This window comes from Sardina pilchardus, chromosome 8 (genome assembly GCF_963854185.1).
Source record: "Sardina pilchardus chromosome 8, fSarPil1.1, whole genome shotgun sequence".
Taxonomy (NCBI): Eukaryota; Metazoa; Chordata; class Actinopteri; order Clupeiformes; family Clupeidae; genus Sardina; species Sardina pilchardus.
The window spans coordinates 5151610-5166736 of record NC_085001.1 but is presented as its reverse complement, the minus strand read 5'-3'; the positions used below and the strand labels follow the sequence as shown (position 1 = coordinate 5166736).

The 15127-nt window shown below is 48.9% G+C and overlaps 1 protein-coding gene across 1 annotated transcript in view; it reads left to right on the top strand.

The window, feature by feature from the left end:
• cabin1 (calcineurin binding protein 1) overlaps positions 1–15127 on the top strand; it is a 64910-nt gene that overhangs the window by 368 nt on the left and 49415 nt on the right. The window contains 18 exon segments of the mRNA XM_062543830.1: positions 59–172; positions 269–403; positions 669–849; positions 1337–1466; positions 2262–2411; positions 2749–3281; positions 3462–3633; positions 3909–4039; positions 4371–4588; positions 5608–5680; positions 6247–6434; positions 6720–6860; positions 7543–7740; positions 8602–8844; positions 9241–9394; positions 9926–10038; positions 10719–10880; positions 14715–14921. Of these exon segments, the coding sequence (XP_062399814.1) occupies positions 59–172; positions 269–403; positions 669–849; positions 1337–1466; positions 2262–2411; positions 2749–3281; positions 3462–3633; positions 3909–4039; positions 4371–4588; positions 5608–5680; positions 6247–6434; positions 6720–6860; positions 7543–7740; positions 8602–8844; positions 9241–9394; positions 9926–10038; positions 10719–10880; positions 14715–14921 (3243 nt within the window).

Genomic DNA, 15127 nt, shown 5'->3' with positions numbered 1-15127 from the left:
TTGATGTATCATCTACATTGCAAATGTTTCTAAACCATTTTTTTTTTAAAATTTACAGGAAGCTGAGGCCTTTGCACTGTATCACAAAGCCTTGGACCTGCAGACGCATGACAAGTTTGAAGAGTCTGCCAAGGCGTATCATGAGCTCCTCAAGACCCCACTTCTCAAAGAGGTAAGCATGGTGTCACAAAGCAGACGATGGGTGAATGATGTTGCGCCACACAGAATCTCTAAAGCCCTCCTGCATCTTCTTTTTTTGTGTTGGCAGGCACAGCCCTCTGAGAATGAGAAGGTGGGGCTTAAGCACCCCGGGCTAATGCTGAAGTACTCCACCTACAAGAACCTGGCCAGCCTGGCTATGCAGAGAGATGACCCGGAGACAGCCATGGACCTCTACCTGGAGGTGAGGAAGATGTTGGAGGTCACGATGTTGCAGCGTTTATTTCAGACTAAGGGGCTCTCGGTATTTCACAGTCCTGAAATGCCGTGATCATCACAAATATGAACCCATTTTCTGTGATTTTTTTTTTTTTTGGAATGGACATGCCCCATATTTTCTTTGCCTACTGCTGTTGATGTAAAACAGGAAGGGTGTGTCTTTGCCTACTGCTGAAACACAAACTCCTGCAATTTAACCAGCTCCTTTCTTCACTTCTCTGCTCCTGTAGGCTGTGATGCTAGACTCCACTGACGTGAACATGTGGTATAAGATTGGCCAGGTGGCCCTGCGCCTGGTGCGGATTCCCCTGGCCCGCCACGCCTTTGAAGAGGGCCTCCATTGTAACCCTGACCACTGGCCTTGTCTGGACAACCTCATCACTGTGCTCTACACAATCAGCGACTACAGCTGTGAGTGACGTTACATGAGTATGACCCACCTCTCTGTTGGTGAACTGTTGTTCCACACAGGACAGTCGCTGAATATGGGCACACTCTCTCTGGAGTAGCACCCTGTGTTGCTGTTGGGGAAAAACAGGGTTTAGTAGCGTAATCTCCTCTTGTTGTGAGTGTGGCTCGAGGAGTGCTGACTTAGTAAGTCAAACTAATAGTTGAAATTACATACATTATTTAAATGATCATAGAGCCTGACTGCTAGCATTACTGGCAAAAAAAAAAAAACATCTGACATTGTGTTTGAATTAAGGAACCCTTATGTTTTGGTTGACTGCTTGACTTTGTCGGAAGCAAAAACAAAAATATGTTTGTATTTTATATGTCTCTAAGGAACTATATTATGAGATGGCAAAGTTAAGAGATAGAGCATGTACAGTATATTTGTCACCTCACAAAACGCCATCTCCCTTTAAAATGTGCTTTTTATTTTTGCTATGCCAAGGCTGCCTGTACCACATCTGCAAAGCCCTGGAGAAGGACCACTGCTACACTAAGGGCTTAGTACTAAAGGAGAAGATCTTTCAGGAGCAGCCCTGTCTGAAGAGGGACTCCATGAAAATGTTCTCCAAATGGTGGGTCTTGCTGTTCTGTTGTTGTTTTATATGGGAGTGACACCAAATTAGTTTTAAGCCTGTTGCCTCACCTCTGCCCTTTTAAATGTCATTGAGCAGGTTTAGCCTGTCATTTCTGTGAAGCATCTTTGAGACGATACCCATAGTTAGGAGCACCATACACTTGATTAAAGATGCAGACCGAGATTCTTTCCCGGTGCACTTTTAATAAGTCTTCATACTTGGAATTATTTGCACTACGAACTTGACACACACCTCATACTGGATCACAGTACCAATCCTCAGTACATTCATGCACATCTTTATCTCTAGTATTTTACAGCTCCTTTAGTCATGCTGATCGGTGATTTGTTGATTTGCTTTGTATTTTCCTGTTTACATTGTAGTGTATGTTGTGTGTGGTGTCTTTAGCTGCTGGGACCTTGAATGTCCCCTTGGGGATCAATAAAGTATCTATCTATCCATACGTACCATGGTGTTTTGGGGGCAGCCGTGGTGTACTGGTTAGCGCATCAGGCTTATAACCGGAAGGTTGCCGGTTCGATCCCCGACCAGTCCACCACGGCTGAAGTGCCCTTGAGCAAGGCACCTAACCCCTCACTGCTCCCCGAGCGCCGCTGGTTGGGCAGGCAGCTCACTGCTCTGGGTTGTGTGATTCACCTCACTGTGTGTTCACTGTGTGCTGTGTGTTCACTAATTCGGTTAAATTGGGTTAAATGCAGAGAACTGAATTTCCCTCACGGGATCAAAAAAGTATATACTCTATTCTATTCTATTCTTTTTTTTCCCCTGTAGCCACATGTCTGTGCATTACGTGGACGTGGATGAGGAGGAGGTGCAGGCCATCGTGCAGGAGGCGCTGGAGCTGAGGAGGCGCCGGCAGGCTCTGAACGTCCGTGAGCCCAAGCCTGACCTGATCCTGGTGCAGCCCATCAAATACTTCACGTGAGAAACCACCCCACTCTCCTATCCTCCAGTCCACACACAACGTCCTGCTTCTGCTAACGTTCTCAGATGTTGTTTTTGAGAGCTGGCAAATAATCCTGAATACAATTGGTTGTTAAATGAAGGTGCCATCAGTACTTTAATTGACCCGTGAAGGTCATGCAGTACTATTGCCCTGCTGATTAGCATTATTTCCAGGATGTAGTTAAACCCATGAATCATGATCGATTTAACAAAACAAAAAAGAAATAAATTAGACACAGTAGATGTAAAAAAAAAAGGGTTTCACGTGGAGTGCCACGGATGTGATGGTCTCTTTGTCCATCTCATTGTCCAGGTGGAAGAGTCTCGGAGAGAGTCTGGTGTCCATGTACCGGCACCAGACCACTTGTGACCCGCCGCGCCCGAGCCTCGGCCGCCGCATCAACCTCTCCGAGTACCAGGACCTGGAGCGCTGCCTCCAGCGCACGCCACCGCTGCCTCTGCCTCCGCCTCTGCCCTTGCCGCCGCCTCCGGCGCTGCCTCTGTGCCAGGCTCCTGTGCAGCCGCCCACCCCGGGCAGTGAGCCGCAGGCCCTCTCCCAGCAGGGCAGCTGCAGCCCCAGCTCCTCGCAGCCCTCCATGGCCGAGCAGCTGGCCACCCCGGGACCCGCGGCCCCTGGAGAGGCACCGACCCAGACACAGATGCAGGCTGAGGGTCTGGCACAGACACATGCACAGACACATGCACAGACGCCGGCACAGACACAGGCACAGACGCAGGCACAGACACAGACAGAGCTCCCTCCACCTCCTCCTCTTCAGCCCACCAACCCTGCCCTCATCCCCCAGAGCCAGAATACGGTGGAGATCAACACCACTGCTCCAGTAGGTCAGTAGAACCACACACACACACACACACACACACTCTGCTTATCTGTCTTTCTCCATTCTCTGTCCCTCCATGCCACTCAGGGACGAAGCTGACTTTATTTTTGCCTCAACCGTAGTCAAGGTGATGTGCATGAAATGACTGGGTGTCGTTGAGCAATGTTGCCTCTCTTGTCTTTAGGGGCCGATCCTGTGCTGGGAGATAAGGTCAAGAAAGCCCCCAAGAGGAAGCGGGTCGTAGAGGACAGTGGAGAGACCGCCAAGAGACGATCAGCTCGAGTTCGGAACACCAAATGCAAAAAGGAAGAAAAGATCGATTTTCAGGAGCTGTTGATCAAATTTCTTCCATCAAGGTCTGATCCCTATATTTATTTATTTATTTGTTAGTTTGTGTGTTTGCTTGCTTGTTTTCAGGGATCTGATTGCAATGACACCCCCTATTTCTTTAAAACAGTAGAACGTTGTCCTCCAAGTGTCTTTAGATCCCAGAACTAGATTTAGAAGTCCAGCAGTCCACAGATGTCAGTGGTAGACATCAGTTTTCTGTAGCACTGACATGTGTGATTGTGAGTTTGTGTTATCTATGTCTTTATGACCCGTGCTCACTGGTCACTTCTCCTCCTGGCAGCCTGAGGAAATTTGATCCGGAGGATGACGACGAAAGCCTGAGTAATATGGACGCCCAGTGTGACGCCAAAGCCAACAAAGAGCCTGGAGCCAGTGGAGCCCCCACTGAGTACATCGGCTCTATGGAGCAGGGTAAGGCAGCTAGCACTGGCTACGTGCATCAGTTATATGGAACGTAGGGTTCCTCTCATTTGGTCTTCTATACACCCTCCCTTCCTTCCTCGTTCCTCGTTCTCACTGATCTAGATAAAGAATGATGGGGCGGCAACAGTGGGATAGTCTATCCAGTGTTAGTTATAGATCAGTGGGAACACCCTCGAGGATCGAGGAGAGATGTTGAGAGGCACCCATGATATAGTGGAACAGCCGCATGTTACCCTGGGCCTGTATTTGAATAACTAATTTATTTTAGATGGAAAAATTCTGAGATTCTGGAATCTTCTTTCTCCCCCCGTCTCCTCAGAGCGCCAGGATGTCCACAGCTTCCTGCTCGGCAACATGAGTAACGGCGGGATTCTGGAGCTGCTGATGCGCTACCTGAAGGCCATGGGCCAGCGGTTTGTGGAGCCGTGGCCCGCGGGCCTGACCGCCGTGGTGCTGGACGTCTACCACTGCTGGAGGAAGCACAGCACCGGGCTGCCCAACCCGCTGCACAACGAGAGCAGCGACCAGCACCTCAGGGTACGCACACGTTCAAAAGGTCATTTCAGTTAAGGCCAACGCCCACCAGAAGCGTACGCGGCGCGCCGCGCCGCGCCACGAAAAAAAATAGAAGATACAGAATGATAGAGAGATATTATAAAATCTTGCGCGGCAAGCCCAGACCGCTGAACGCCGCTTCTGGTGGGCGCCGCCGGGCTTTATGCACAGGAAAGATGTTGAATTCCTTGTGCTACAGAGCTCAACAGTCACCACATGTATGTTTCCCTTTCATTTCTCCATTGGACATCTGGAAAACTCTGTGTGTAAAGTGTGTTAGGCCTTGCCTTAGGCTGACCAGCTATGACGGTAATTGTGATCATACAACATTTCATTTCGTAAAAAAAAAGCAGCCATGGTCTACTGGTTAGGGCTTCGGGCTTCGGGCTTGTAACCGAAGGGTTGCTGGTTCGACCAATAGGAAAATGAGGGGCGGGGGGGGGGGGGGGGTGTTTGAGTATTGCTGGGGAAGCGTCTTCTTCCACATCTGAGGCCAACCTGATGGCCATTTTTCTTGGGACCACTATGGGAATCCCCGTGGAAATTCTCTTGAGAAACTGAGCTGTTAGTGTGGACTTAATAGAAATATATTTTGTAAGGGACTGCTACAATGTAAAATCATTTACCAACATTCCATAATCATGTTAAACTTGTGTAATAGCACTGAGAATGTTGTGAATTTCACATGAAGGTCTGTGATAGGGGCAAGGAAGTGGTCTCAAAGGCATAACAGCGTTCAAAATGTGTTGTACTCATTATTGATAGGGTGAGAACATTTGGTTGCTTGATCCATTTTTCTTTGAGATCAGGGTTATAGAAGTATATCTCAGGGAACTGTGAGGAGTTCTTTGGTGAACTGTTCCTTTCAGCTGCCATAACTAAGTCATCGTCAGACTGACCCAGTTTTTGAAGCCTTTTCGCAGTAAAACGGTGTTTTAGTGTCATTAAGCGGTTGCACTGAATTGCACATGTTCATTGGTGCGCCTGTTTGGTTTCCACAGGAGATGATGATGATGAGCTTGGCGTGTATGGAACTACAGCTGGAGAAGTGGTCCCAGGCCAAGGGGAAGTTGGGTAAGTTCTAACATGTACAAACCCTGTCTGTTTTTCTTTTCTTTTTTTTTTCAGAAAATATTTTTTAAAGGTTTAGCGTGTTTAGCCTGACCTCACATGAGAATGTACGTGGGTCCATCTGGTCTGGTGGGTCCATAGTTCAATGCTGAAATCTGCTTTTGATTCAGATTTGGATTGCAACATCATAGACGGACTATTTTGCAGAATTCCCATTTCTGAAATCCATCTGTGAAATGTGTATTTAACGATGAAATAGATCTGTCTGAACAAAAGCAGCTATATTGCTTTTTCTGTGTGAATTCAGCTGCCTTTGTCACATTCTGGTAGACAAATGAATGTGATGAATAGGGATTTCAATGAAACCCATGAATAGGACTTCCTGCTTTCAATGATGTAAAATGATGATTTTTACATCATTGAAAGCAGGAAGTCCAACATTGAAATCCCTATTTCTCCCATCTCAAGGCAAACTGAGGGAATGATGCACGACCATTCATAAACATGACTGGTTTTCTAATGGTAATCAGTGAAGTGTCCCTTTAACTCTCTCTCCATCCCGTTCCCAGTGTCCCCCAGGAAGCACTCCCAGGGCCAGTCCAGTGAGGACGCGGAGCCAGAGTTCCCGGGGCAGCACCAGCAGTCCGACCTGCTGCTCATGGCCCTGGCCTCCTCCCAGAGGGACGTCTTCGGGGACCACTGGTGGGGTTACGTGGTGCGGGTCTACTGGTACAAGGCCCGCTTCCTCACCCTGCAGGTGAGCGCATGGCACCGTTTGGTGTGTGTGTGTGTGTGTGTGTGTGTGTGTGTGTGTGTGTGTGTGTGTGTGTGTGTCTGTGTGTGTCTGTGTCTGTGTTTGTGTCTGTTTGTATCTAGTGTGTGTGTGTGTGTGTGTGTGTGTTTGTTTGTATCTAGTGTGTGTGTGTGTGTGTGTGTGTGTGTAAGAATCTGTGTGTGTGTTTGTGTGGATGTAGTGTGTGTGTGTGTGTGGGTGGGGGGGCTCTATGTGTTCCTGATCCATCATCTCTGTGTGCTCTGGCAGGGCGAGATGGACGAGGCCTTGGACAGCTACGACGTCTGCACAGGCATTCTGAACAGCAAGCACCAGAGCGGCAGCGAGGACGACGACTTCACCATCGTCCTGCCCAACCTGCGCGTGGACGCCACCATCTCGCTGGAGGAGGTCAGTACTCCCACTCACACAGGCGCTTGAGATCATGGGTGCCTCTCACTTGGGCTTTTATGCGTCCTCCCTCGCTCCTCGGGCCTCGATCCTCGCTGATCTACATAAAGAATGATGGGGCAGCAACAATGGGATAGTCTATCCAGTGTTAGTCATAGATCAGTGGGAACGAGCCTGGAGGATGGAGGAGGCATGTTGAGAAGCACCTCATGTCATGTTCTCTCAGCGTGGGCTCTCCCCAGCTCTGCTCGCGCTCTGCTACACTGCGCTCCATTGAGTTCCCTGGGGTTTAGAGAGTTGCCACATGACCGGGTCAGGGTTGGTATTGCCAGCTGGGAACGGTGCAGGGAATTGGGAAAGCGTCATTCGTTTATGATGGATGGAAACTCTTGCCTTGGTGTGTAGAGGTTTAAGAGTTCGGTCAGTCCTATTGTGTGTACTTCAAAGCAAAGTTCCCAATGCTGGTGCAGGATTGTAGTTGTTTAGGTTTTAAGAGAAAACTCTTAGTTAAAAACTTAAGCTCTAGACCTTTAACCTAGACTTACTTACTTTCTTTCTTTCTTTCTTTCTTTCTTCTCTCTCTCTCTCTCTCTCTCTCTCTCTCTCTCTCTCTCTCTCTCTCTCTCTCTCTCTCTCTCTCTCTCTCTCTCTCTCTCTCTCTCTCTCTGGTTGTGGGCTGCAGATTGATAAGAAGCTGAAGAGCCTCGAGCGCTGCCAGTCCCTGGAGGAGATCCAGCGGCTGTACGAGTCCGGCGACTACGCGGCGGTGGTGCGGCTGCTGCAGCCCACGCTGGGTGGCGGGCCGGGTGCGGGCCGCGTCCAGCCCCTGGAGTTCATCAGCTCCGCGCCAGAGAGGCCCACCCAGCTGCTGCTGCTACAGGTGGGTCAGAAGGGAATCTAAACATTATTTTATTTAACCTTTAAAAGGGTGGGTTTTGAACATTCTAACACAAGATTCCATTCCGCAACAATGCAACGTTCTAAAATTCTATGTAGAATTCAATGAACCCAGATATTCTTTAGAATGTTAATTTTCCAACACTCCAAACACACCGGTGTGACGGTACACTCTTAATATTTATAACTGCTATCAACAGCTATTGTGCATGCAATGCTTTATAGTAAGTATACTGTATAAATATATATGAGTATCTATACTCTTTTGATCCTGTGAGGGAAATTTGCATTTACCCCAATCCATGAATCAGTGACACACACACACACCACACAGTGAGGTGAAGCACACTCTAACCCGAGCAGTGAGCTGCCTACCACAGCAGCGGTCGGGGAGCAGTGAGGGGTTAGGTGCCTTGCTCAAGGGGAGCAGTGAGGGGTTAGGGGCCTTGCTCAAGGGGAGTAGTGAGGGGTTAGGGGCCTTGCTCAAGGGGAGCAAGGGGAGCAGTGAGGGGTTAGGTGCCTTGCTCAAGGGGAGCAGTGAGGGGTTAGGTGCCTTGCTCAAGGGCACTTCAGCCGTGGATGTGGGCAAGGGAGAGCAATACTCCACCACTCCCTCTGCCCACATTTTTCCTACTGGTCAGGGAACCCTTCGGTTACCAGTCCGAAGCCCTAACCAGTAGGCCACAGCTGGCATGGGGGGGGGACTGTAACGTTAACTGTAACTTGAGATTTATTATTTGTTCATATCAGTCATCATTACAAAATTGAAGCTTTTGTAGATGAACATATGGTTTCTCAGCCATTATTACTCTTCTCCTTCACCGTGGCTCGTTTTTGCACCCAGAATTCCCTGCTGAAGCAGAAGGACTACAAGCAGTGTGTGGAATGTTCCGAGGTGGCGCTGAACGAGGCGGTGCAGCAGCTCAACGACGTGCTGCCCAACTGCCCCTCCAGCAAGGAGGAGTGGGTGAGCACCGTCACCAAGCTGCTGGGGGGCATCGACAGCTGCCTGAGCCAGGAGCCCCAGATCCTCAGCAACCTGCCCCGCTCCGCCAACATGGCCCGGCTCGCCAGCAACCTCATCCAGGTCAGTCTCCGCCTGAACAGCCTCATTTGGAATGTTAATGTTGACCCCAGCTGTGGCGCAACTGGCTGGGGCACCTGCACCGCACACCAGCGACCCGGGTTCGATTCCCACCCCGTGGTCCTTTCCGGATCCCATCCCCCCTCTCTCTCCCATTCACTTCCTGTCATTCTCCACTTTCACTATCAATGAAGGCATAAAATGGCCAAAAAAATATACTTGAAAAAAAAAAAGAAATGTTTAAGTTCTATTGTTTTTTCTAAGAAGTGCTCTTTCCAAGCACGTTTGTAATTTTAATATTTATTACACATGTTTTTTTTTTTTATTTCCAAAAAGTCCCTTTGGACAAAAAAAGCGCTTAATTTTCCTCATATCCATCTTGCGTGTGATGTTGCGCAGCTGATCGACTGCAGCATGGCGTTGCCTGAGGACCCCAAGGAGCCCCACTTCTCGTCGGTGCTGCCCTGGATCCTGCTGCACCACCTCATCAAGCACGAGGAGGCGGCCTTCCACTGCACCGTGCACCGCCGCATGTCTGTGGAGGACGAGGAAGGTGAGGCCCGGGAAGCTCTGGGACGCTCTCCAGTCTCCGTGGAAACAGGCCACTGCCACTGGAGTGCTCACTGTGCTCAGCTGATCAGTTTAGGCCTGTGTGTGTGTCGGGGGTGTGTGTGTGTGTGTGTGTGTGTGTGCGCCTTGGGCATGTGCATAAACTTGCTCTGCGGGGGTTACAACTGGGTGGGTTATGCAAACCAAGTGCAAAGAGACTTCTAAAGTACTGCTCAATCTCTGCTATGTTAGGTAGTTTGTCCATTTGGAGACGAAAATGTCATATCTACCCATAGATAGTAGTACGTACCATGTTTGATCACATTTTGCACAAACCTACAGCATATTTCCATTACTGTTTGGATCTGTAATTCCTCCCTTGTGCTGAGATCCAAATAAAAGTATTAAAATGTGTGCGTGTGTGCGCGCCAGAGACCACAGTGGTATTTAGAGACCATTTTCTTCATTGTTGTGTTTCTGGTTTTCATCTCTGTGTGACCCCTGACCCTTGACCCTTGACCCTTGACCCCTGCAGAGGTGGAGACTCCCATGCTGCCGTCGTCGCTGATGCTGCTCAACACGGCGCACGAGTACCTGGGCCGCCGCTCCTGGTGCTGCAACTCCAACGGCGCTCTGCTCAAGTTCTACGTGAGCTCACTCACTCCATTTCCGCACGCACGCACGCACGCACGCACGCACGCACGCACGCACGCACGCACGCACGCACGCACGCACGCACGCACGCACGCACGCACGCACGCACGCACGCACGCACGCACGCACGCACGCATGCACTCACTCACAGAGCTGAGCAACTTCTAGCACATAATAACAAGGACAAACTAGAAAAGCACTCAGAGAGCGCAGAACTCCGCCTGCAATGTTCTTCCTAGGTTGTCATACATTTGAACTTAAACTATTCAGATCGCCACCACGTGGCCATACCATGCCATTACACCACAGCTCTGCTCAAGTTCTACATGAGCTCATCCACTCCATTTAGTCCCTTACCCACTCACAGAGCTGAGCAACTTCTAGCACATAACAAGAAGGACAAATGAGCTTTCTGTGTAAAGTAGTGAATATTCGGGGTGTTCAGAAGTGTTCTATTTGTAGTGTACAGTTACTAGCCCACCCCGCTTTTACTGTCTACTGTGCTTAAGGCATGCAAGTGGATGCTATTTTTCTGTAATTTACATTTGTTGCCATGCCTATTGTCTGTTATGAATATGAAGTTTGGATGGGATGTAGATATTTTGCTAAGTGGGCTTACGTCTTGATAAGCCCAGAGTGGATTGTGAGTGTTGTTCTTGTGCTGTGTGTGGCAGGTGTGTGTGCTGGAGAAGGAGGTGAAGGTGCTGCGGGCCAATGAGGCGCACCCCTTTAAGGAGGAGCTGGAGATGGCCCTGGAGCAGTGCTTCTACTGCCTGTACGCCTACCCCAGCAAGAAGAGCAAGCCCCGCTACCTGGAGGAGCACTCGGCACCGCAGGTGAGGCCCTGCTGCCCAGCGCAGCACAGCACACTGCACCGCACCGCACCGCATGGGAGCTCACGCTGCGCTTTTCAGCAGCTGTCGCGATTGCTGCTCTCGCGCGGCACGTTCGAACCGCTCGCGCTGCGTGACAGCCGACAAATGTCTCTGAACGTTCCTTTACGGAGTGTGCAAATGTGGTAGATTAGCGTATATGATGCTCGAGCGTCTTTATTTACTCCCACTCCTCAGTCTTTCCCGTCAGTAACCTCCCCACTAGTCCCACTAGTCTGACCAGCTAACTGATGAAGATAAATAAAGAATAAGATGTATTATTAACAAAGGGAAACGATGCCTAAATCGGTCAGTCAGCAGGAATACTCAGGAAGCAGGAAGACAGAGACTCTGGTGCATGCCATATGTGAACTCGGGGTTGATTGCACCTGATTGCACCAGCACTGGTGTCATGATTAGCCCGCCTCCACCGCGTGGAGAACATTAGTCATGAAAGACATGCTTTAGCCCGTCACACCATCACGGAAATACATAGTGTATTATATTATTCTGCTCCCTTTAAACAAACCTTTTTGTTTGAAAAAGGAAGAACTGAAATAGATTTCCCAATTCAGCACAATACCTCTATCAACAGAAACTGTGAGGATTGGCAGCTGAAATCCTGGCAGGGTGCAGCAGTCATGGGATCCCCTGGCGTGCCGTGCAGCGCTGGCTCAGTATATGGGCAACACATGCAGTTGATCAGCGCTGCTGTGCCACTTCACAACCAAAAACAGGAGCGTCCTTCCATTCTCACAGGCATTCATTACACATCCGTGTTCTTTTAGTGGAACTCAAAAACAGTTCGACAAAGACTCTTTCAAGAGAGCTGGCACTTTGCTAGATCACTCATTCCTCTTCACTACAGTGTACAGAAAACCTGTGCTACAGAACCCCTTCATGGTTATCTTACGGGGGTGAAGTTTTTGCTGTAGTAATAGTGACGCCCCCCTCCCACACACTCACATCATACGGGAGCTGCTCCATTATATTGTAATGGCAGAAGTACTGTAGTTCCCCACGCTACGCCACTTAGTCCCGATCCCGATCCCGGGAAAAGCTTCTGTGTGCTTTAATTGCCTGGTGGGCGGCCCATCTCACTGGTTTGTCAGTCAATGATGTTGAGCTAATTAAATATTTGGCCTCATGTGACCCAGGGTTTTCTCTACAAAAACAAATAAGGAATTTGCATGCAATCAGGAGATTGATTCACTTTAATAACGTCCGGAATTGGATTAATTAGCTGGCATTCCCAGCATCCAAATATTTACTGTGGGCCCTCTGATAGCGGGAGAGTTGCCGTGGAAAACCGTGACCCTTCCCAACAGCTTTGACCAAGAACTGCTCTGCTTTTCGGAAACATTTCTCTCTCTCTCCCTCGCTCTCTCTTTCTCGTTCTGTTTGTGTGTGTGTGTGTGGTTTGGCAGTCTCGGCTAGGGGAACTTGGCTCCTTGGCTGCGTGAGTGAGTGTGCGCGAACCCGGGATGGGTACAGCGCAGCCATAGAATGAATCAGAGGGCGCCCGACTCCATGTTGGGAGAAGTGTTTACCGCGAGATCAAGCACTGGCCATGTTTCATGACCAACTCTTCTCCATGGGGACCAAACAGACCCTCATGTCGCCTGGAGTGTTTGCCAGTGCTCTACCTCACACGGCACCCCCTAATTTGTTTGTGTTACTGCTCAGGCCTGGGCAGTCTGTTGCACCGCGGGAAGCAAACAGCATGCGTCCATGCCAAATACAACAAGCAAGCTCATGAACGTTTCCTGTTGAAATTGTAGTGGTCAACACGCTCTATCGGTTGTATATTTCTCGTTTGTATATTTTGGTAACACTGGTAAGTGTTTGTTAAAAGATATGTAGCCAACCAAGCACAATCGATCAATAGCAATTCGTCAGGGCTTTGCACTGTCTGTGTGAGCCACTGTAGCCTGGATGTTAGTAGGCCCACACACAGGTATGTGTTAAGCAGTGGAAGAGCCTGCTGAAGGCACTCTTAAACCAAGTCACGATTTGGAGACTGAAATGCACACCTGTACCTGAAGGGTTCCAAATGTACGGCACTGTGAGAACAAGTGCCGTTAATCAAGCCTCGCGCTTCCTTTTGGCTCAAGAACGTCTGCCACTGGCTGCCGAGCAGAGTGGGCTACAGAGGGCTGAGTGTTTATGCTGCATTTAAACACACGAGATGTGAACCTGGAGGACACACACAGACCACACACACACTCCGATCGTAATATAATTAAACAGCGCTAGATGAGCTCCCTAGCTTTTGTAAACCACATACTACTGTTTGGACACTGGAAGAAACAGTAGTCAGTCACAGGTGTCTGCCTTTGCAAGCTGATGAGAGTATGTAGAAAAGAGGTGGAAATGCTAAGACTCTCTGTGCTGGCTCTACAGGAAGTGGCGGAGGCGGTTGCCATGGAGCTTGGTACTGCCTAACCCTATTTGCTCTATGCCTTGTAACCTGCATAATGACCTTCATGTTTTAAAGGTGCTTGTTGAAGGTTATTTGAGCACAAAAGCCATTCAGATTGCCCCCTTCCTCCCTCCCAGGCTCCCAAAGCGATATGTTGATTGGGCGGAATTGTTCCTGGTTTGATCCAGGTCACCTTTCTTTGTTTCCCGTTTACCAGACTCGAGACCTTGTGCAAATAGAGTTGTTTCAGCACACGCACTGAGCAGTTAGCTACAGGACGGTGAGGAGCAGATCGCTGAAGTTTACACAAATCTATTGGGTGCCAAACAACCGCTTTAAGACAAGAGAGCCCACTGGCTTTGGTTACACTGAGATCTCCGAGTCCATATTTGAACAAAAGACATTGCAGGCTGTATAACTTAAGCTCCCTCTCCTCACACACACTCTGTCTCTCTCTCCAAAAGCGATTTTGTATAGCATCCTAATCTACTTTGTTCCATTTGTGTGTTATGGTTCTGTCTCTCTCCAAAAGTGATTTTGAATAGCATACTAAATGTGCTTTGTTGTACTCGTGTGTTATGGTTGTGTGGTGGAACAGGCTGTTTCTTTTGGTTCAACAGGGTCATTAGGAGTGAGTGTGCTTCCCAGAGCACTGTTGTTCCAAGACAGCCAGCTCATTTAGCTGCTATTACCTCAGTAGAAGAAAAGCAATCTTGTACATAACGCTCCGCGACGCTGCTGCTGTTGCTTTCACTTGTTTGTTTGGAAAGTAAATAATAACATTAGCCTCACCCCGCTGGGTTGCGCTGTCTTTCTGATGCTTGATTACTCGTATTATTGCCCATTCGCCTCTTCATTTATATTCATTTACTGCCAACTTGTTCAGTGTTACAACTATGTAGAAAGTCTGAAAATAACCGCTTTTTTTGCAAAAGGGGCTGGCTTTAAAGAATAGTAGCATGGGGACAAAAGAATCACTGAAATATGCAGTGGTAGGGTGACGCTGTGTGTGTGTGTGTGTGTGTGTGTGTGTGTGTGTGTGTGTGTGTGTGTGTGTGTGTGTGTGTGTGTGTGTGTGTGTGTGTGTGTGTGTGTGTGTGTGTGTGTGTGTGTGTGTGTGTGTGTGTGTGTGTGTGTGTGTGTGTGTGTGTGTGTGTGTGTGTGTGTGTGTGTGTGTGTGTGTGTGCGTGCAGATGTAAGTCATCAGTCAGACATGGTTTTAACAGGATCCAGTCTTTGCTGCAAGGGAAACCCAAATACCCAAATAAGCGAGGTTAAGAATGGCTGATAAGTGTCCCTGCTGCTGTTTTGACTTTTAACAAACAATTTAAGATTTTGTTCAATCAGATTTAACGTGTCCCATTTGTGTGTTCCAGGTGGAACTTCTGTGGAGCAACGCCCTCTTCATGTTTGACTACTTCAAGCCCAAGACGCTGCCGGAGTTTGACAGCTACAAGACGAGCACGGTGTCCGCTGACCTCGCCAACCTGCTGCGCCGCCTCTCGGGCATCGAGCCGCTCAGCGACGTGCCCACCCTGACCATGGACGACGTCTCCGACTACATCGACGGTGGCGGCGTGAAGGTGAGGGGCACCTGCGAGGTAGGTTCTGAAACAATATGAATAAAGGAGGACGAGAGGCGCTGCAAATATGAAAACATTTTGTATATGTTAAAAATAAACAGGTGCTCTTAAGTTGTTGTGGGTTCATCAAGAATCAAAAAAGAGAAGAGACTAAGGCACTCCGCTTTAAATGATTTACTTGTAGCAAAGCAAACAAACTGACCGAC